This window comes from Phoenix dactylifera, chromosome 12 (genome assembly GCF_051530095.1).
Source record: "Phoenix dactylifera cultivar Ajwa chromosome 12, Ajwa_hap1_PhDact_Kaust_v1.1, whole genome shotgun sequence".
NCBI lineage: Eukaryota > Viridiplantae > Streptophyta > Magnoliopsida > Arecales > Arecaceae > Phoenix > Phoenix dactylifera.
Genome location: NC_143201.1, coordinates 3,518,303 through 3,539,193, shown reverse-complemented (window position 1 = coordinate 3,539,193; position 20,891 = coordinate 3,518,303). Strand labels below are relative to the sequence as shown.

The window sequence follows — 20,891 nt, the reverse complement described above, 5'->3', positions numbered from 1 at the left end:
CAATCAAGAACTCCACCATCTAGCGTCGTTGTCATCCCAAAATCCACTGGAGTTGGTAAAGAATCTACCATGCAAAGAAAAGAGGAGCAGAATGACAACCACAAGTATAAACTTCATTGACCAATCAAAACAAAGGGTCAAGTAGGCGATGAGAACAAGTTGGCATCCTCAAATATGACAAGAAATTTTTATCGACAAGGTATTCTAGAAGATATTCCATTCCGATAGTAACCTAGACGACATCGAAAGGGTTCGGACTGCAGTTATTTTGCCATCAATGCCTTCTGATGGTGACAAGTCTACCATTAGATACCCTAGTCTACATCTTTGAGTCAGTCTCAACTCCAAGGTCTTGAGATAGTTGGATGGCATGTCATTGAATCCGATGGAGTCCATCGTGGACTTGATTGCTTCATCAGCAACTTTTCTAGAAGGTACCTTTCAGTGGAGATCTTGGGACCATTTGTTTTCTTTTGATTGTAAGTTGTTTGTCATCAGATTAATTCGACCCAATTTGGACCATTCCTTTTTTTATATAATTGGGTCAGGCTTGACCTGCATCATTAAATGCCTAATCCTAATGGATGCATGGGAGGGTAGATAAGGAATCTATGTAAACAAAATCATAATGAGAAAAAAAGAGTAGAGAGAGGAAGAGAGTGTTGCCCAAAAGAGGAAGCCAGTGCTATCCTTGGGGCACCCTCCACATAAAGGTATCCTCCCTAGTAGATGAGAGGAATTCCACGAGAGGAAGCCTAAAAGGATTCTCCCACAGCCTCTCATCACTCAAGCTTCAATGTGGAATGCTAGAGGATAAGTGGTGCACTAATTGTAAAGGCCCCAGGAAGAGTAGATAAGCTCAGCTTATGCATGGTCCAAATTTAAAATTCTGGAGCATCAAAAACACATGAATAAAGGGTGTTCTGATGATAGAATCCTATCGTCCGGTCGTTCGGACGCACAAGAATTTGACATCAGAACACCCTAATGGTAGAAAATTGGTGTCAAGCCACCAAAATGCCATGGCGAATGTTACCAAGGGTGCCAAATCCAACTGCAGGAGATTGCCATAAAAATATTTTGACATCAAGAAAATATTATTAGAGTCCAAAAACCATGTGATTTTCGACAACAGGCTTCAAAACTATGCATGGGCCTGCTGATCACATGGTCCTGATTAAATGGTCCATGGACTCAGTACATGACAGCCAACAATGTCATCTAGCTATTGGGACAAAAACATAGGTCGGTGCTCTCATATGTAGGTGGGGATGAGGGTGCATATGAGGCTCTCCCAAACTATATTATTTCAGGCTGAAATTGGTCCCCTAGACATCCATATTATTATTTTTTTATTTGATTTAAGGAATACTTCTGACACCAGAAAAAGAACCCTCCACATGCAGTCATACAAGTCCAAGTTTTGGTGGGACCTGCCTGCCGAATCAAGTCAGTTAAGGCCATGCATTTCTTTTTTTTTTAAAGGGAGAGAGATGAGGAGTCCTGCTTGAAGTCCTTATAATAACAGTTGCAATAATTTTCCCTTGCAGAGGAGAGCTAAGGAGAGGTCATATAGAAGACAAATAGTGGGAGAGCAATCAGCCATTTTTGCCACCAAAGCACAACAGCTATCTATTTGTTTCCATCTATCAGCTATGGACTTGTCTAAAGATTTAAACTTGTAGGTCATCTTCTTCTTTTTCCTCCCTTCTTCTTCAAAGATGCTACTTGTGAGGAGGAAGAAGTGTTGCCCGGGTGCTTTGCACGAAGAATTGATGTATAAAGATTAATGGTAAAGATGACTTACAGGCATAAGTTCAATGAAACATGGGCCACCATATTATTCTTTATTTCATATACTATATACTTAAATATGTCGGTTGCAATGCATATTTGAAAGAATAACATAAAATTCTAAATAGAATGTATAAATTGAAAAATAATATTGAAAATAATTGTTTTTTTCTTTTTCAGGCATTTTTGTACTTTTCTATGTTCATCTAATCTCATGAATATTGTAATTAAATATTTTTTATCCATCTACAATTGGTATTTCTAATTTTTCTTGATTGTTTACTCTTATAATTTTTTTATTATCATGTTTTCCCTACTTGTTCCCAGGCTTACAGCATGATCTTAATTTTTTTTATTTCTGTATTTATTTATTCTAGTAGTGAGAGAAAAAAAGAAAGGATTACTAGGTATGATCTCATTAAACAGAAAGTATTTATTATATTTTTCTTATATATTTATCGCCGTTATTTTCTTACATGTTTGTAACGGACTTTTTGGGTTGTTCCTTGTTTTGTTGAAAAACAAGATTTTTATTTTTTTTACTTATTGCTACGATTCCAATTAGATGAAATTTTTTATCTATCCAAAACGAGATTTGAAATTTTGTTTTCTTAACCAGGATTTAATAGGTAACTAAAAAAAATGGAAGGATATTTTTAAGATCAAAATACGACATGAAATCTGGGAAAAATATTCTCAATTTTCAAAACTCGTATTTTTATATGATGAAACTTTCAACGCCTTAAAGCAGACTAAGTTTTAATAACATATATTTGTATAGCCCACACTCTTTAAGAGAAAAAGAGGGAGGTAGAGAGAGAGAGAGAGAGAGAGAGAGAGAGAGAGAGAGAAAAATTTTTATTAAAAAGACCTCAAAGGGATGGAACCTGCACAGCCTTCCATAGAATTACAACCATGTACATTTCTCAATACACCCAGTTTACTTTAGTTCTTACTCGAAACAAAAGAAAAAGAAAAGAAAAGAGCACCCATCATAAATGATAGTACGATAGTTCAAACTGCATAAACAATACAAAATATCACACCCATCATCCACCCACTTTATTGGATGAGAAATAACTTCTAGATACACGGCTCTGTTTCCCCTGTTTAGTGTCACTAATGAAGTTACAAGTACATGCACATGGACCCGGCAAATACTACTTATTATTAAAAAAACGAATATTTATTAAAATATATTGGTTCCTAATTCATCATTTTCACATCAACTAAGGTTTGAGAATCTTCTCATATTTTTTATCTGGTTAATCCCGTCAGTTGCTCCTGTTGGGTTCAGGCGTGACCACTATCTTGTATGATGGGCTCCATCCAATTGTAACTTAAACTTTCCTTGTTATGAAACCCTGAATGATCATTCCTCTTAAAAAGATGAAATGCCAATGCAAACTCATGATCAAATTACCCTTGCAAACTCTTCATCTGATTACTCTTCAAAGCTCTAAACATTGTCCCTGATGTAACTTTTAAATTCAAAGGAAAAAAAAAAAAACAAAATATAACTATATGGCTTATCCGATTCTATCGCTAATTTCTGAAAGTCCAATCAAAAACTCTTGATGATTCTTGAACATATGAATTCTGTTTATTTTCTAACAAAGGAGGGACAACCCAAGGTAGCCGATAATTCAAAATTCAAAATGGGATTAGCTGAGTCAGTACTCGAGAAGATCTTCTGAGTTATGATAACTCATATGGAAGGATATTAGTTGGATAACTCTCAGATGACCCTCATCTGACGGGGTAAGAAGATTTTTTCATTTGGACCCGCATCAAGTAAAGGAGCGGAGGAAGTGAAATTTCCCTAGGCCTGCAAAGAGATTAGAGCTGCAGTATTTAAGGAGTTCTAAAAAAATAAGCAAAGTATTTGCGCGTCTAGTGGAATTGGAAGGTTTTTTCGTTTTTATTATCACACCGAGTGTCTTTAAGTCCTAACACATCCTGAATTGACTTCATAACTGCTTGACAAAAATTTATTGGTAAATTACAGACATTCAACACAAATCACCATTTTGGATCCACTGCACATGCTTTTCTGAACTAGACTGAACAAATATCATGAAACTCAAAATTCTCCAAATCATTTATCAAATTTCTAGGGCTTTTGACAGAAAATTTTTTATCACTTTTGTCTACCACAAAAAAAAAAAAGTTCACTTTCGAAAAAGAACAAGATAAAAAGCATAAAATGGCAAGTCACATGGAAATGCTGTCTCCCGCATCAAACTTAATGCAATCTTTCACTGCTTTGTAGGGAAACAAAAACAGTACCAAACAGACCCTAACTTAATCCAAGCAAGCATCAAAACATTGTAGTTTGTATTGGGATTGGCTTGTAAACAACAAAATCATTAAACTCTAGCAAGTCTAATCTCATACCATATGTAAAGAATGTCTGTGGGGCATCTCGATTGGCCGCCAATACAATGGTCTCATGCGACAACACGTCTGGTAAAAAGGATTTAGCCCAGTATTGAGAATGTCCGGTCGTCGATAAGGTAAATCAACCTAAAGAAGCACCATTTTGGTGGTCAAATAAAAACTCAAAGTAGAACTTGGAGCCAGTCTAAAGTAGGGAACAAAGAGATCGACAGGTCAGAACCACTCATACCTGGTGGTTGCAAAGCTTTCGCATTTAGAGACATTCAAACCTTCGGTGGTCTTCTTCCATGTGTTAATATTTTGTTATATGACATAGTTGGCTGCACGTCCTCTCTCTCTCTCTCTCTCCCCCTCTCTCTCTTCCCACCACACCCCCTCAAAAAAAAAAAAGTGAAATATTTATCAACCAAGATATAGAACTAGTGACAGCAGATCATGCACATAAAATGAAAGGGTTTACCAACATCTTAATCCATTCTCATGAACTGCTGTTTAATTTTTACAGGAATATTCTTTTTCCTTGTTAAGATAAATGCTAAAGAATAAAGGCGTGAAGTAAAACCTTGTGGGCCATCACTGCATGAACAAAAGGTGTACCTGACATAAGACAGCCTACATCTCATGCGCCTTATCAGACAAAACATCCTCTATCAGAAAGGCAATGTTTGGCTTTCTTGTTAAACCAGTCAGCTCCTAGCGTAAATGAAGATGACAGGCATGTCTCCTTTATCTCCCTGCTTAATTTTAAAAGTTCACTCCAATGAACAATTCAGCTTTTCAATTTTTTTGGCGGAGGTGGACCCATGCTACGTGCGTCGGGCTTGCGGTTTATTCCCAGAAAATGCTCAACCTGCCAGTAATTCATAATTAGACTCCAAATGCCTCATTAATCAAAATAATTTGTTCACAAATCTATGCTCAACTTCAAATGCAAATATTGGTGATGTTATTTTCTGCATTACCATCTGACAGGTCCAAGAGGAAAAAAAGACCATTACATCCCGACAACCTGGGGTCCCAGGAGGGACAAACAGGACATACCTAACCTTGGGCTTTTTTTTTCCACAAGGGGGCTGCCCCAAGACTAGAACCCGCGCTATTGTGCTTGTCAGCCTAAGCCTTTTTACTATCACACCAAGCAGAAATCCCACAGAGAACAAAGAGAAAAGGTGAGGGTATTTAATAGAACAAACAAGCCCTTTTTTCATGTATCAGAGTCAAGTTTGCAGACTACTTGAGCAAGGGTGATCCAGGAAAAGACCTGCGACTCCATGCATCTGGGTGCAGGAAGATCATTTAATATTGTTCAGGATTTGAGAATAAGTTCAAACCCAACATGGGAATATCACTCTCCAAGGAAAAAACTGGTAATATAGTAGTTGTAATTATGCACCAATTAAACAGATATTAAGATGAAACAGATCTTTCTTCCACTGTCTAGGCCAAATTAAATGTCTGCATACTACAGGCTACTTGTGGAAAACTAACCTTTTTGTCCCCGAGCATGGGTGTCAAACTCCCCAAATGATCTTTCTCAACTGTAGCAAATCCGCTTCTTGGGTCGCTGGTTTGCCTAAAATTCCAAAAGAACCCTATCAGTGAGGAGGAAACATACATAGAAACAACTCGCTGAGAACAGAGAGGATATGAGTAACAGTAGAGAAACATAAATAATTTCAACACTTCCCAGAAGATGGTAAAAAGACTTCATGTAAACAATCAATTACTGGGTAGTAGCAGCAATTGTGGAAACATTCAGACAATGTTTCCACACCCATAAAAATGGGTGGATGATTGACAATTTATATGAGAACTGAAGAACCATGACACTTTGAAAAAGAAAAAAAGGTAACATTTAAAACATTAAAAGATTTTCAGAAGCTCCAGAAGGCAGTCGTGCCATCTCCCCTTTATGCTTACCAGTAAGATGGATAATAATAATATGATAATACAAGATAATCAGCATTTACAAATACAATTGAGGCCAAGCATCAGACACCACGATATAATTTAGAGTTAGATATCTTCACAAGAGACGCTACAGGATCTTTTTTTTTTTTCTGTAGGAAAACCATGGTTTCTTTGAGCTGATGCTACTAATAAGGCTTTTTTCTGGGTGGAGGGGATGAAGAATAAGCAATCTCTGAATCATGACCTCCAGGAATAAAAAACCTATGGAGTTTTTTCAAATTATTTTATGGTTCCTAAGCATCCACTACAACATAACCTTTTGACCATTAAGGCTACAGAATTCAATTAGAAACACAAGATAGGAGGGACACAGTGAATGCACAATTGAAATACACACCCATCCTTGAGCATATATTTTGTGGCAATAGCACAGATGTATATAAATTTGTACCAGCAGAGATGGAAGAAACTGACAAATTATAAAAGATGGCATCAACCATTTGTATTGTTGGCACAAAAAATAATTCCAGAGCAGCCATTCAGATCATAGACCAGAATTGCAGGTAATAACAACAAAGTGGAGAGGATTAAATTTCTTAAGATATTCAGCTAAATGTATAAGACAATCCCGACAATTTGAGTGAACCAAGGTTTCTAGAATATCTTAGGATGACACGGATTCTTAGAGCACTTCCAGAACTTGGCTGGTTGCAGCAGATTCATTATGAACAAGAAGTCAAAACAAACTGCAAATCAATCAAATGTTAACCAACAAAGAAATAAAGTGAAGTCCATGAATATAAAACTCTATGTGCAAAGATCCACCAACATACATTGCATAACGATGTCATCTTGCTATCTCATGTTAATCAAAATCTTCACTAGCTTTCCAAAGTAATAAATAAAGTAAAGAAGAAAAAGAAACAGGATAAAAGCACTAGAAAAGATTGATGAGCGCACCCTGGTTTTACATGTCCACTTAAAACAAGGTAAGGTGTCTTTAGTCGAGCTTGAGCTTCCCTCATCTTTTCCATTGCCAATAGTGGTGTATCAGAAGCTTTCATCTGCTTAGTCTTCAAATCTTCTTGGTATTGCTTCATACGCTTTTCCTGCTTCATTTTTCCTGGTCCCTTGCCATGGAATTTATGTGAAAGCATCCGAAAAGCCTCTTTAGGTGTCATCTGCATAAAACAACCAAAGAAAATCAGGACAACATGCCCTCGTTTCAATATGAAAATATAAAACAAAAGGCATTCGCCATGATGGTGATGGAGCAAAAACAAAGCTATATTAACCAAGTAACCAAAAGACATTCACCAGGTTAAAGCACATACATAATATAAAAACCACACATCCCAAATATATAAAGTTTAAAGACTTGAAAAGTTCCTTGATAAATAACTTTCAACAAAACAAGCAAGAGTAAAAACAATATTTTCCTTTTTTGATGCATGAAAGGAATAAACAGAAAAACTTGCCGTTGTTTGCAGAGGTAGCAATTGCACAAAAATAAAGAAAGAGTCACACAAGTACTTTGGTTTCAACAAGGAAAAAAAAGAGTGATCACAAAATGAATGATATAATTTTATCAAACAGAGCTAAAAGAATTTACGCAAATGAAATGAAGAGAATGCAAACAAAATTTCTATGGTTGACAAAGAAATTGATATCTTTAATCAACAAAAACTAGCAACAAGAAGCATCCATTGGCTGGAAACAATTGAAAATTCATAATGGGTTGCACACTTGCAAATAACATGCTTATTTAATTTGCATGTACAATATTGAAAGGACGAAGGGACTCACAATACGACCAAATTCATCAGTCCTTTCAATTCGTATTTCCTTTGGCCCTTCATTGTCATTGATGCCAACAAGCTTGCTTTTCTTTTTGTCCATGTTTCTGCCTCCCCAATCAATGCTCTCATTTAGTGTTCCACGTTCTTTAAGCAACTTGAGAGCACCTGATAGACCTTTTCCCATAGAAGTTTCATGAATAATCTCATCTGGATTAATATCCTCCTTTTCTTCATTAACTGCTGCTTCAGTGTCATCAGTTTCCATCACTTCTGTCCAGCCACCAACCTCAGCTTCTGTTTCCAGTTCAAGGGGTTTAGGAATGTCTTCCTCATCCTTAAAAACATCTTCTGATTCAGGTTTATGGGTATCTGCAATACGCAAAGTTAACAAACAAAAAAATGAAATGAAGGGACAAGTTAATCAGAAGACTCATGACTGAACATATGAAACAAAACATGGGATACTAGCATCAAATTGCAATTCTTTTTTTCTTTTTTATTAATAGCTACAAGTTCCCCATCTTCAACACAACCAAATTAATAAGATGAAGACAGCAAAAAGGGAAGAGAATAGGACAGATAATACTACCTTCAGTAATCTGTAGACCCAGTACAAATTCCTCCATCTCTGTTATGATAACTTTATTTTCTTGAGGCTCTCCTCCTTCAGTAGGGCTAGCATCTTCTTGTTCCTTCTTTGTTGTAGCTACAAGTGCAACTGCCTCAGGACCAGAAACAGCTGTCTCATCCTGCTTTTTGAGAGCAAGTTTTCTTGCTTGTCCAATAGATCTATGCACATCTTCATAATCTTCACCAAATACAAGATTATCATCCTCCACTGATTTAACAGTTGAAGTTTGCTCCTGTCGCAGAGCTTTTGATGCCTCTTCTGCTTTAGCGATTGCTGACTGGTACGCATGACTTCTCTTTTCAGCCTCAGCTTTCTCCTGTTCCTCTTTGGCAGTCTGCCTCCTCAAATCATTCCTGGAACCCAGATCCCCAGCTCCCAATCCGGCAGAGATAGCTTCTGCTTCAAGGGCATCCAAATCCAACTTCTCCTTCTTTCTCAAGGACTTCTTTTTCTTTGGCTTCTTAAACTGAAGCATTTCATCAGGAGTATAGTAATCTGATGAGATTTTCCCTGATGAAGTAAGATCTTCGTTGCTTTTTTTAATAGCACCACCTTCAATTCTTTTGCGGAGCTGAAAAAGTAAAGTAGCTTATATAAGAAAGAAGCTCAATGCACTTCGAAAGTTAGCATAGCTCTTAAGCACGTAAAACTCCTTTTAGTAATTAACTATTTTTCTGCTTGCACGAAAATTACTGGTGCTCAGCTTGAGGCTCCCGTAATTATGCCATAAAATTGGAGTCAATACTAGATTTTATTGCTGGTCACTGGTCAGGAATCCAATTATAGCAATTGTGATTCATCAGGAGTCCAAGTATAACACTTGCCTAAATAAGAGTATGCGTAAGAAGGTAAAACAACTGCTACATCAATCATCAATTGCTCTGAAAGTAACATGCAGAATCATGAGGAAAAGAGAGAAAGAAAACAAGTTTATTATGTTACCAGAGTCAATTGCAGCCATCCATTAAGCAAACTAGAAAAGTACTGAGAAACACATAGGGTAAATAAGCACAATAAATATGGAAGAATATTAGTGGCAATACCTCTTCTAGTTTCTTCTCTGCTTCACCAGTGAAGCGCCCACTTTCATCCAATGTCACTCCCTGAAAAAGAAAAGACAATAAAAGGAAAGAAAAAAGAAAAGAACATGAAGATATCATATGCAACATATCTGCCAAATCAACATGATAACTACCTCATCCTCATTCTGGTTATCATATTGTGGAAGTATTGTTTTCTGTGACCCTATGTCATCGCTAAACCTACAGTCAGAAAGAATGAAGTTGGAAGTCAGAGGATTGAGAAGTATCACAATAAACGCAATCTATCATAGCAGACTCACTTGTCATCATATAATCCAGTTCTTTTCTTTGCAGCTCTATAAGCCTCATCTCTCTGCTTCTGCTCCCCAATCTCCACGTTTTCCAGCATGTCAGCCTCTGTTTCAGATAATACATAATTACCTCAGGGATAGTATGTAGAAAGTAACTACTACTACAAATTTCCAGTAAAGGTAAATATTCCACCACCTTCATTGATGTCACCATCTGCAAGGATACTTTGATCTTTGAGAGTCAAAACAACTGCTCCACCCTCCATTACTTTATCAAGGCCATGAAGAATTTTAGCTCCCGCTAAATCATCTGATTACAGGAATAACAACAATATAAGATCCTCATAAAGATAAAACCTCTTCAGCAAATTCAACTCACATACAGGAGTCAAATTGATCATTTAGTGTACAAACAGAAGTAGCATCTCAGATACAACTTAAATAACATGAATAACACAGTAGACAACAAGAATATATTAGGAGTTCAGAAATATTACTTCCGCTGTGCCCAGTTGCCTCCTCATCCTCACTTTCTGCTAAAATATTATCCTGAGAAAGTAGATGTGTCCAATTTGTAACAAAAGCCAACCTAATAAAAAGAATTTAGGAAACAAAACTAGCAAATATTAACCTGCTCCTCCAAAGCTTTTGAAAGACGCAAGGCTTTCTCCTTTTCAGCAGTCCACTTCTCCTCTAGCTTCCGACTCTTATTAACCCATGATGAGATCTCAGAAGCACCATCAGATTTTCTCTTTAGCCTTTCTTCCTTCATTCTGAAAAGATAAATTTGGTCTTAGCCATAAGAGCACACAGCAAGCTTGAGAGATGCACTTCTTTTTTTGGTACATGAGAAATACACTTTTAATAGTATACTAATATGGAGAGGATTTTCAGGAAATAGCATTATCTTATAAAGTATCCTGACAAGATGGAACAGAGTAAATTTTACGTCCAATAAGTTACCAATTACAGTAACATAGAAGCTTTGCACCCGAAAAAAAAACAATAGATTCTTGAAACAATACAAAACTAGATAAAAAGCTCTTACGATGAAGCTATAATCACAAAGAAAACATAAATTCAATTTGGTTAATAGGAGATGAGGTAGCATCATATATAGTAGCTAGAGGTAGAGGTGTCAATGGGTCCAAAATGGCTGGCCCAGCGCATGAGCTCAGTTGGATAAGACAATGTATGAACGGGTTTGGGCCAGGTCTACATCATCAAAGTGATACAAATCTACTATCAACCAAACAGAAGGCCAAAATGATGAAGATGCTGAAACCCGAAATATCGCCAGAAATTTAAAGAAAAAACAAAAAACAGAGTAAAGAAAAAGAAATCATGCAGCCACTAGCAACTGACTTAGGATTCTTGAGTCATCTAATGCATCAAGTAGGTATGTATTTATATACATATTTTAATAACTACTTTTATTCAGATATTATTGTTCATGCTAACAAAGGCTTGCAATTCATGAATTTCAGATGGAAAGGAGAAATTTCTTGAACACTCACGCATTAACACTTCAGACCTATACAAAAATCATCTAGACAACTGAAAGAAAATACATACAATGCATATGTACAGGGTCTAAGCATGTGCACCACAACGTAAAAACGGTTCGACAAAGAATTAACCAAAATTAGCTTTAAAATTAAATAGAACAAATAGTAAGCATCGGATTTTGGAATAAGCTGTGTGGTTTCTCTGAGATACAAGGGGAAGTCCAAAAATAACAAGTTATGAGCATATTGATAAAAACAAATTGACAACAAAGTGCAGCCAAGTTTTCACATATAGCATCATACAATATTGTATCACAACAATCAGTGCAATATAGGCCACTACCATCAATTAACAAAAAACACCTCTATATGATAGTGACTCCTAGGTATAGTAGACGTTGTGGAATAAGACACCAAACATCAATTAGATATAGATGGAGGGGAAAAAAGTGTATGCGGAGCTTAAATTATGCGCCCATATATTACAGAATGGAGGGAAGATATGGTCTGGCACCCAAGTTGGGTTATGTGCCTTACGCCTGTTTAGGCTTCACAATCGCTCATGACTGGGAGTAATGTGCTAATCCGTATGGTTATGCATGATAGCACATAGGGAGATTTAACTTAAATATTTATAAATTTTATGAACGACACATACCATGAGCAAAGCCCTAAGGGATCACAGAGTTAGGGAAAGATTTGACCAGCTGAACTAAGAGCGATGAGCCCATTTGGTCATCCGGTCAAAGATGGCCTCCTCCAAATTTCGGCTCTTTATTTACAGCTTAAAAAGGATTCTGAACTAACCATATTTTTGCTGGCCTTGGAAGATCAAAGATAGGATTCTGAACTTCATGGCTTAACTGAACCAAAGTTAGGGTATCTATTGCTTCTAAAAATTCAAAGTATCAGCAAGAATATATATTACATGCAATAAGTACAGTAATCCCACATACATAAATAAACTAGGAGAGGTGAATCAAATGCAGTAGGATATAACAACTTGCATCAACAATTTAGGAGATTTACAGTGTATGCCCAACAATGTTCATCATGCTTCATGTCCTCACATCATGCATATGTTGCAGATCTATTTTTTCAGAAAAGCAAATATTATACACAGACAAAATGCTCCAGTAAACTTTCACACAAGCATTATATGAACCACCATTCCATCACTACGGGGCCACACTATAAGTGATCCATGGACATGGGCAACGCAGATCAATGTTCTTGATGTGTTACTAGTGATAGCAATATGCCCAACCAAAGTTATAATGGCCATGCAATAATCAGTTTCTTGGACAATTTAATATCAAAATATTAAAAGTACTTTCTTTTAAACCAAATTTGCATTTAACCTTAAGCAATTCCTATAATCTTTCTATTCATCCATTAAGCAATTCCTATAATAAATAACAATCTGATGTTTATAAGTTGTGAATCAGAAGAATCCAAAAAGGTGAACGATCTTGGCATTTGTTAGGCATCAAAAACTTCTATGTCATACAATTATTGATCATTAAGAATTAAAGATGGAGAAAAATAAATAGATAAAACACTTAAACTGTAGTGTTAACATATTTAGATAGGTGACCATGGTTTAAATAGAATAAAAATAAGAGGGTAAGGAAACAAGTGTGCCTCCGAATATAACTGACATGAAAACATCTAAGAAGCAATCATGAGGTTTAAGTGACTCGCTGATATGGTATCCATAGCACTTATAGTATAAATGACGAAACAATGAATGGTGAAGCTTCAAAGTTAATCATGGTATGTAAGAAGCAAGAAAAAAGAAGAGGAAGATGAGGAAGAGAATAAGAAGAAGAAAAAAAAAAAGGCTTGATTGACTCTTCAATTGGAAGCACCAAGAAGTGGGTCCAGCTAGAAGCAAAGTTCTAGAGTCTGTGTAGCAACCAGCTACTAAAATTATGCTAACTGGAAGATTTTGCAACTAGAGATGTTAAAAATGTCATATTATATCAATGCCTTACAAAGTCCATGATAACTAGAGGAAAGTAGGAAGCAAATAAAGGATTGGACCTGACAGGAAAACTAACACAAACCTATATGAAGATATAAAAGCAAACCTAGAAGAGTTCTATAGTTGAAGAGTCATGGAAGCACAATATGGATGTGACTGTGAAGCAAGACTCCAAAAATAGGAGTGGCAACCCAAGTTGAATATTGCTGATACTGTTATTAGTCAAAAAATTTTGCAACAATAAATGGCATCAACATTGATGTGGTAGACCTAAAGTTGGATTCTCCATGGGAACTTTAATTTTTTATTTCAAACATAAGGTTTGGAGTTTTTACCAGCAAATTATGACAAGGGAACAAAAAGATTTCTCAAGGTAATTAAATAAGCCCTAAGTTGATGGAGATTGACCTAAACAAGAAGGAAAAGTGAAGGTAGAAGAGTGAAGAAGGAAAGGCAGAAATCTCATTATGCTTCCCCACAAGTTGATGCTATTAGCTAATATCTTACACAATTTTAAACCCTAGAAGACCTTAAAATCAATCTTATAAGGTTCACCTTCAATCAACAGCTACCGAAAGAAGAAAAAGGAAAGGGCTTAGGAAACTAGGATGAATAAAAAGAGCCCGCCAACTCTTTGGTATAGCTGCTTGCTTTTTCCCTATCTTTTGTTTCAGCTTGTTTCCTCAGCCTTTTGTGCACCTATAAGAAGAAGGAGGACCCATCCATCGGACAAACTGTAGATGAAGTTCACAGCCTTATTATGATACTCTTAATTTAAGATTGAGGGGCCACTTGGCCGCTCTCTTATCAGTGGGGTTTAAGTTAATTGCTAGCTAGGATAAGTCATGGAGAAAATAAGCATATAAATGACCATGGTTAGCAGTACAGCAACTAACACAAATTTCAGAAAATAACCCCAAAAAACAAAAAGTTTGTGTAAAAAACCCTAGGCCTTCAACTTAGTCGCATAAGATTAAGAAAAAAAAAACTTTTTTTTCTGGGGTGGGGAGGGGAGAGGGGGTGGTCGGAGGGAAGACTAAAATCAAGGACTGAAATGCCCTCGACAGCCTCCTTTGATTCCAAAACTCCAATTCTCAATAGGAGTTGCATCAAACATTTTACACAGGAGCCAGTTCAAACCCACCTGAAGATCTCAAAACAAACATAGTTTAAGTTAAAACAAAGTCTATCATAAATTGCTAAAGGAAATCGAGCATGTGCAAAAAAAAAACTATAGGAAATAGAGAAATCAGATGTTAATTAAAAAGTATAATTTCATCACTTGGAGAAAGAAAGAGATACTGATAGTCTCATCTGATTGATGTCAAAAGTAAACAGCACTCACCAATAGAGGTTGAAGCCATTTGGCTTCAAGACGCGGGGGGGGGGGGGGGGGGGGGGGTGTGGGGTGTCAAGACTATCAGTTAGCATTGGAAAGAACTAAAGTTTCAGATGAGGCTTCCAATTATAGGTTTGCCTATTTTTGGTGAAGCATGTTAGAGGCCGTACAAGATTTAGAAGGTGAAAGCATGTGGATCTAAAGAGTCTAATAAAGCAGCAAAAAAAATAAGGCAGTGTTTTTAGATCAGCAATTGGGTGGTAGACTTGTGAACAGCTTTCTTACATATTCCAGTTAAAATATTAGAGCCATGGGTTAGTTAGGTCTTGTCAACCCTTAAATTATGAATGAGTCGAGAGTGACTTAGCGCATCGTTAACCCAACCCGCACCTATCTCCTGCTAAGGAACAAAGAAGGAAAAAAAAAAAAAACCTGCCCCTTCTTCATCACTTGGCATCACCTCGATTATTCTCTTTTCACCAATCTTCATGCTCCTCTACCCTCCCTATAACCTTCATTTTATTCTCTTCAAAGGCTGCTCCTACAAGCCTACCAACCTCCACCCTCCACTTATAGCTCTACTCAAAATCACCTCCATGATCAAGCCATCCCTGAATGGCAAACACAACCCAACTCATTAACTCATTGCAATCTTGGTGTAAAGATATTGAACTAGGTCTAGGCATATGTTTAACTTGTTTATTTTCTCCTAACCTGATTGACCCAGCAAGCCTAGAGCTTCTTCAAGGGCCCAACCCAGCAAAACCTAATTAGCAAATCAGCTAGGTTTAGGTCCAAATATAAGCCTCTACATTTTATCAGCATAATATAATACAGAGCTTTCTAAAGACTAGTTATAATGCAAATGCATATGATTACAACTAAAGATTTTTAATGTTAAATTTTAAAAAGATTTAAAAATGGTTTTAGTGCTAATATGACTTCCTAGTGAAATTGTTTAACTATTATCTGCACATTTTTTTAATCAAGATAAGCTTAGATAGCATTTGGCATGATTGCTGGTTTTCAGTTTCTGGATTTTTAAAAACCAAAATCAATTTCTCTTTTTTTCCCCGAAAAACAAAAACATAAAATTTCTTTGGCAGCAAATATGGTGACAATGGCGGAGACGGTGGTAATGGTGGCTGGCAACATGCGGCAGTGGTAGTGGGTGGTAGCGCATGGCGGACAACGACGACAACAAGCAGAAAAAGGCGGCTGGTGATGACGGCAGGCAGCAGGGGGTGGCTGGAAATAACAATGGGTTTCTGGCAATGATGACCATCAAGGGGTGGCTGGAAGATGGCCGGCAGTGGGCAGTGGCCAGCGATGATCTGTGGTGACATTAGTGGGTGGTGGAGGGCAGCAAATGATGGCCAGTGATGGCCGATAGCAGTAATAAGCGGTGAGCGATGGCTAGTGGCGACAACTGGTAACAAATGGCAGCCAGTGATGGCCAACAGCGAGCAAAGGTGGCTGGTGGTGGGCAATGGGGATGGTGGTAGATGGTCGCCAACTTCCCAAAAAAAAAAAAGGTCAAAAATCACATTTTCTAGTTTCATTTCAGAATTTGGTTGCCAGTTTCAAAAAACTAAAAATGAAACAGGATTGCCAAACACCTGTTCCTCCACGATTTCTGCATTTTTGGAGAAAAAAAACTGAGAACTAGCAACCATGCCAAACAGGGCCATAAATTTTGTTATGACCAATGAATCACTATTAATTTAGACGTTGTAGTTTGTGGAACTCTTATTATACATAGAATCATAAAAATTCAAACTTATAGAGAGTTTCCTCCTTTAAAATTCCAACTTAATGAGAGATTTCCCCCTGGAGCCCTCCTTCTTAAAGTCCAGCAATGGTTTAACCCTCTATGGGAGAATTCTAACTAGGGTTATCATGGGAGAAGTTGGGGAATATAACCGCTTTTGTCTAGTGTTAGGATAGGATAAATATTGTCATCTATGATGAGGCAACCAGCATCACCATTATCACACAAAAAAAGGTAGAAAATAGGGTATGAAACAAAAGAGTAAGTGCTTCGAAAAAAGGTCTATGATCACATCTAAGATCCTATAGAGCTTCATCCTCGAAAGGACGCTCCAAACAGATTCTTAGGGACATATAAGTATAAAAAAAAGGGTTGAAAGATCACGAGTTTTGATGCTCACTAAACTATAAAGAATGCTTTAAAAAAATATGGTTTAGATCAGAGTTGTTGTCTGACCTTCCTCAAAAGAGAATTGTCTATAATGTAAAGAAAAAATTCAACAAACTGGGAATGCACGAATTCTTGATCCCCAAGCATACTTCTTTGCTCATTAGTCCTAGTAGATAGAACTCCATAAGCTCACCATTTAATACTATGTGTTACATCACATTTTGTATCATAATATCAGTGCAAAGGACGAATGATAAATGGAGTTCCTATATTGGCAAAATAACAAATTATATGCCTTTGTAGATAACAATCCCAAAAGAAGATTATTTTTCATTGGATGTCATAGATGTTTTGAGACAGACATGCGGGGCAAGAAAAATGAAGAAATGATTCTAAAGTTACTTTGTACCTCTCATATTCGGGGTTTTGTCATAAAAACATGTTTTTGCCCCTCCCAATTAATTAGAAGCTGATAGATAATGGGTCCTCACACACTACAATTCTAAGAAGGTTGCCCTTGACAAGTAAATTTGCTCTAACTGCTGATAACCATCTTCTTTGGCATTTTAATGAGTTCATTATATCCTATTGGTCGCAAGAACATGCAAACATCCTAAGTTTTAAGGAGCAAAACCAAAATTTCAAGAACTTAAGGGTGCATAACTTATACAATGAAGTTAGCCAGTTAGCCTATCTCATATGCTTAGGAATTTGGCCAACAGCAAGGCCTCCTCCATTACATTTTCAAACTAAGATGTCAAAAAAAATTATTTAAAAATTACTCTTGCTAGGTTCATGGGGGCATAAGAGCAGAAACAACTTTAGAGAAAAGACTTAATTGTCTATCAAAATCATTTTCTCTATACATGAAGTAGGAATGGGACTAACATGAGAAACACACACCAATAGGATACATATCAAACTAATGGACAGAAAACTAACAAAAAGAGAAAATCAGATAGCAATTAATGTGATTTAGAGGCACCAATTTCCTTTCTTCCCCTAAGGGTGGTTACATAAGCAAAAGGAGAAAGTAACATAACACCTCAAGAAGAGAACTCGAAAGGACATGATTAAAACCAACATTGCCTACAATAATCATGCCCCATATTCTTGTTTCCATTGCACCAACATAAAAATAATGGAACAATTTTAAATGAATATCCAGTTAAAAATGCTAAATGAAATGAGCAATATTTAGGATTACGCATGTGCCTATAAAGAAGCTGAAACAAATAGATGACGATTATGTTGAAGCATGAAGCACTCCAAATTTTCAAGTAGGCCAAGTCCACAACTAAAAACCAACAAAATGGACTCCTAAACATGAGAATATCACAAAACAATAAGAAATTATATATTACAATCTAGATCATATATAAAGAATCATCAATGTAGTTATCATTGCCACCACAAAATGAGTAAAATGAGAAGTATGACAATAAATGAGGTGAAATGAATATAGCTACAGGGAAAAAGGATTGCTTACTTTACTACGCGCTCTTCAAGTTTTGAAGTAGATATCGAAGAAAGTGGCTTTTCATTATGTGTTAAATCACCTTCATCATCTTGAACTTCCTGTCCCTTCCTTGCAATTCTACTATCCCCACCATCACCTTTTACCTTCTCATCCTTTTCACCTTCCCTAGCTCTGCCTATCTCTCTTTCTTTACCCCTTATATCTATTTCCTTCTCCCTGGATTTCTCTTTAGCTCTGTCCTTCTCCAACTTGCCCTTTTCTTTCTCTTTCTCCTTTTCCCTACCTTTAATTTTCTCCTTTTCCCTTTCCTTCTCCTTCAGCCTATCCCGGTCCTTCTCTCTTTCCCTATCTCTGTCCTTTCCCCTCTCACGATCTTTCTCCTTCCCTCTTTCCCTATCCAACTCCTTCTCCACATCCTTCTCACGATCCCTCTCACGAAATTTACTCCTCTCATGATCCTTATCTCTATCTCTCGCATGGTCATGTACCTTCTCCCGCTCTTTCCCTCGATCATATTCTCGCATCAAATCTCTTTCCCTCTCACCCTCTCTATCCTTCTCACGCTCCTTTCCTCTTTCTTTCCCACGGTCCCGACCTCGATCACGCTCCCGATCAATACTTCTCTCCCTTTCCTTGTCAAGCTCCTTCCCTCTATCTTTCCCACGCTCCAGGTCTCTCTCCTTTTCTCTATACTTATCCCGGTCATAATCCTTCTCCCGTACCTTGTCTCTGCTCCTCTCTTTATCCCGATCCCGTTCCTTCTCATACTCTCGATCTTTATTAAACTCCAACCTCTCCTCCTTCCTTCTCTCCCTACTACTCTCAAACCTATCCTTATCCCTTGTATCATATCTATCTAAATCTCTATTCTCTTTCTCCCTCTCCTTCGATCTTTCTCCATCACGGCTTCCATGCACCTTCTCTTCTCGCCTTCGTTTCTTTCCTTCTTTGCTCTTATGCTTTCCTGACTCCCTGGACTTCCCCTTATCCTTACTGCCACTATCATTATCTTCTTTTCCAATGCCATCAGTCTCCATATCACCACCATAATCTTCCAGTTCATCCGTCTCTTCATCCCTTGCTGCTCTTTCCAAAGAACCATTCCCAAACCGTGCTTCATCTTGCTCCATCCTTATTTCACCCAGTTCCATGTCCATAATTGTCGCCAAACAGCCAGAAAGGGCGAACCCTCCCAAAATCTTGATTACACAGATGCTGAAAAAACAGAAAAAAAAGGTTTAATTCTCATCATAAACAAGTTTTCCAAAGAAGAACATCAAGAGCAAACATGTCTGAAAGTCAGATATCTGGAGATGGAAAAAGTGGTCAAAAACAGCAGAACTAAAAGCAACTTGACGCAAAAAGAAAAGAAAAAAAAGTAAATTGAATGGATCTCAAATTCTTTTCTGCAAAGAAAAGAGAAAGAAGCAAGAACGAGAAAGAACAAATAAACCAAGGAGTATTACAAAAGCTACAAACATGATCTCATGGTAACCGAATTGGGCAAAGAAAATTTGAAAAATTCGAGAACGAAGAGATTGCCAAACCGCAAAAGTGCGGCCGGGAGCACCGCCTAGGGTTAGGGCAGCAAGGAGAAGGGCGAGAACCAAAAAAAAAAAAAGAAAAAGAAGCGGCGATGGACGCGATAATAAAAAGGCAAGCTGGCGACGGGACGGAGCTTGGATCGGGGCCGGCTGGCCCGACCCTGCCCGAAAAGAAACCCTAGACCAGAGCGCACGAAATTCTAATCGCACTACGGCCACTGGTAGGAGGGGAGATAGCGCAGAGAATACGGCGGACGACTACCTTTGAGACCGGAGTCTCTCCATCCTGAGGCGGCGGCGACGCCGCTCACGCCGTCTGTTTGGGATATGGGGAGCGGGGGGAGAGAGAGAGGGAGATGAGAGGAAGGAGAACAAAGGACGGTGGAGATCGGGGGGACGGGAAGAGGGAGCGAGAGAGAGAGAGAGAGCTCACCTGGTGAAAGACCGGAGAGATCGAGTCCTCGTTCGCCGGGGAGAGAAGAAGAGAGAGCGCTCACCTGGTGAAAAACCAGAGAGATGAGTCCGAACAAGTAGATGCGGCCCATTCCGCCTTTTTTTAGTGTGGGACTAAACATGGGCCGGGATCAGGCCGGGCTTTCACCCAGCCCGGCCCGGCCTTCAAGCCTACTTTCTGGGTCCAAGCTTCAGGCTTTCGAGCCGGGCCTCAAGTTTAATAACTATTTTTAACTTTTTAAAAAGTATATAAAAATGTTTGAAAAAAATTAAAAATGAAAAATTAATATATCTAATAATTTATTACATATCTATCATCTAACTAATAAATCAATTCTCATTTCGTCACATGATTTGCACATGTGTTGCATCAGGAAGAGTATTATAAGAAAAGAGAGGGAGGGGGGGGGGGGGGGGGGGGGGATTGTTACTAGTTGGCATACATTTAAAGTAGGGGTGGCAAAATATGACCCGACCCGCCAACCCGACCCGTGTTCGACCCGCCATAAACAGGTTTGGGTTTGGCCTAAACAGGTTCGGGTCGTAAACAG

The 20,891-nt window shown here is 37.8% G+C and overlaps 1 protein-coding gene across 1 annotated transcript; it reads right to left on the bottom strand.

The window, feature by feature from the left end:
• Window positions 1-4,649: 4,649 nt before the first annotated feature.
• DOT2 (SART-1 family) lies at window positions 4,650-20,305 on the bottom strand. The gene is made up of 13 exons (XM_008808611.6): window positions 20,150-20,305; window positions 18,353-19,558; window positions 10,500-10,641; window positions 10,366-10,417; window positions 10,065-10,178; window positions 9,878-9,974; window positions 9,731-9,797; window positions 9,579-9,638; window positions 8,494-9,106; window positions 7,912-8,273; window positions 7,066-7,286; window positions 5,683-5,767; window positions 4,650-5,044 (listed from the first exon to the last, which is right to left on the bottom strand). The coding sequence occupies exons 1-13, from the start codon at window positions 20,170-20,172 to the stop codon at window positions 4,964-4,966; spliced, it is 3,123 nt and encodes a 1,040-aa protein (XP_008806833.3). The 5' UTR covers window positions 20,173-20,305; the 3' UTR covers window positions 4,650-4,963.
• Window positions 20,306-20,891: the final 586 nt, after the last annotated feature.

Excerpts from the sequence above, each read along its gene's own strand:
- DOT2 (XM_008808611.6), bottom strand. The coding sequence starts at position 20,172 with ATGGAGAGACTCCGGTCTCAAAG. Across the intron at positions 9,975-10,064 it reads AGATGGTGACATCAATGAAG|AGGCTGACATGCTGGAAAAC; the intron begins GTGGTGGAATAT and ends TATCTGAAACAG. Across the intron at positions 9,798-9,877 it reads ACTGGATTATATGATGACAA|GTTTAGCGATGACATAGGGT; the intron begins GTGAGTCTGCTA and ends TTCTGACTGTAG.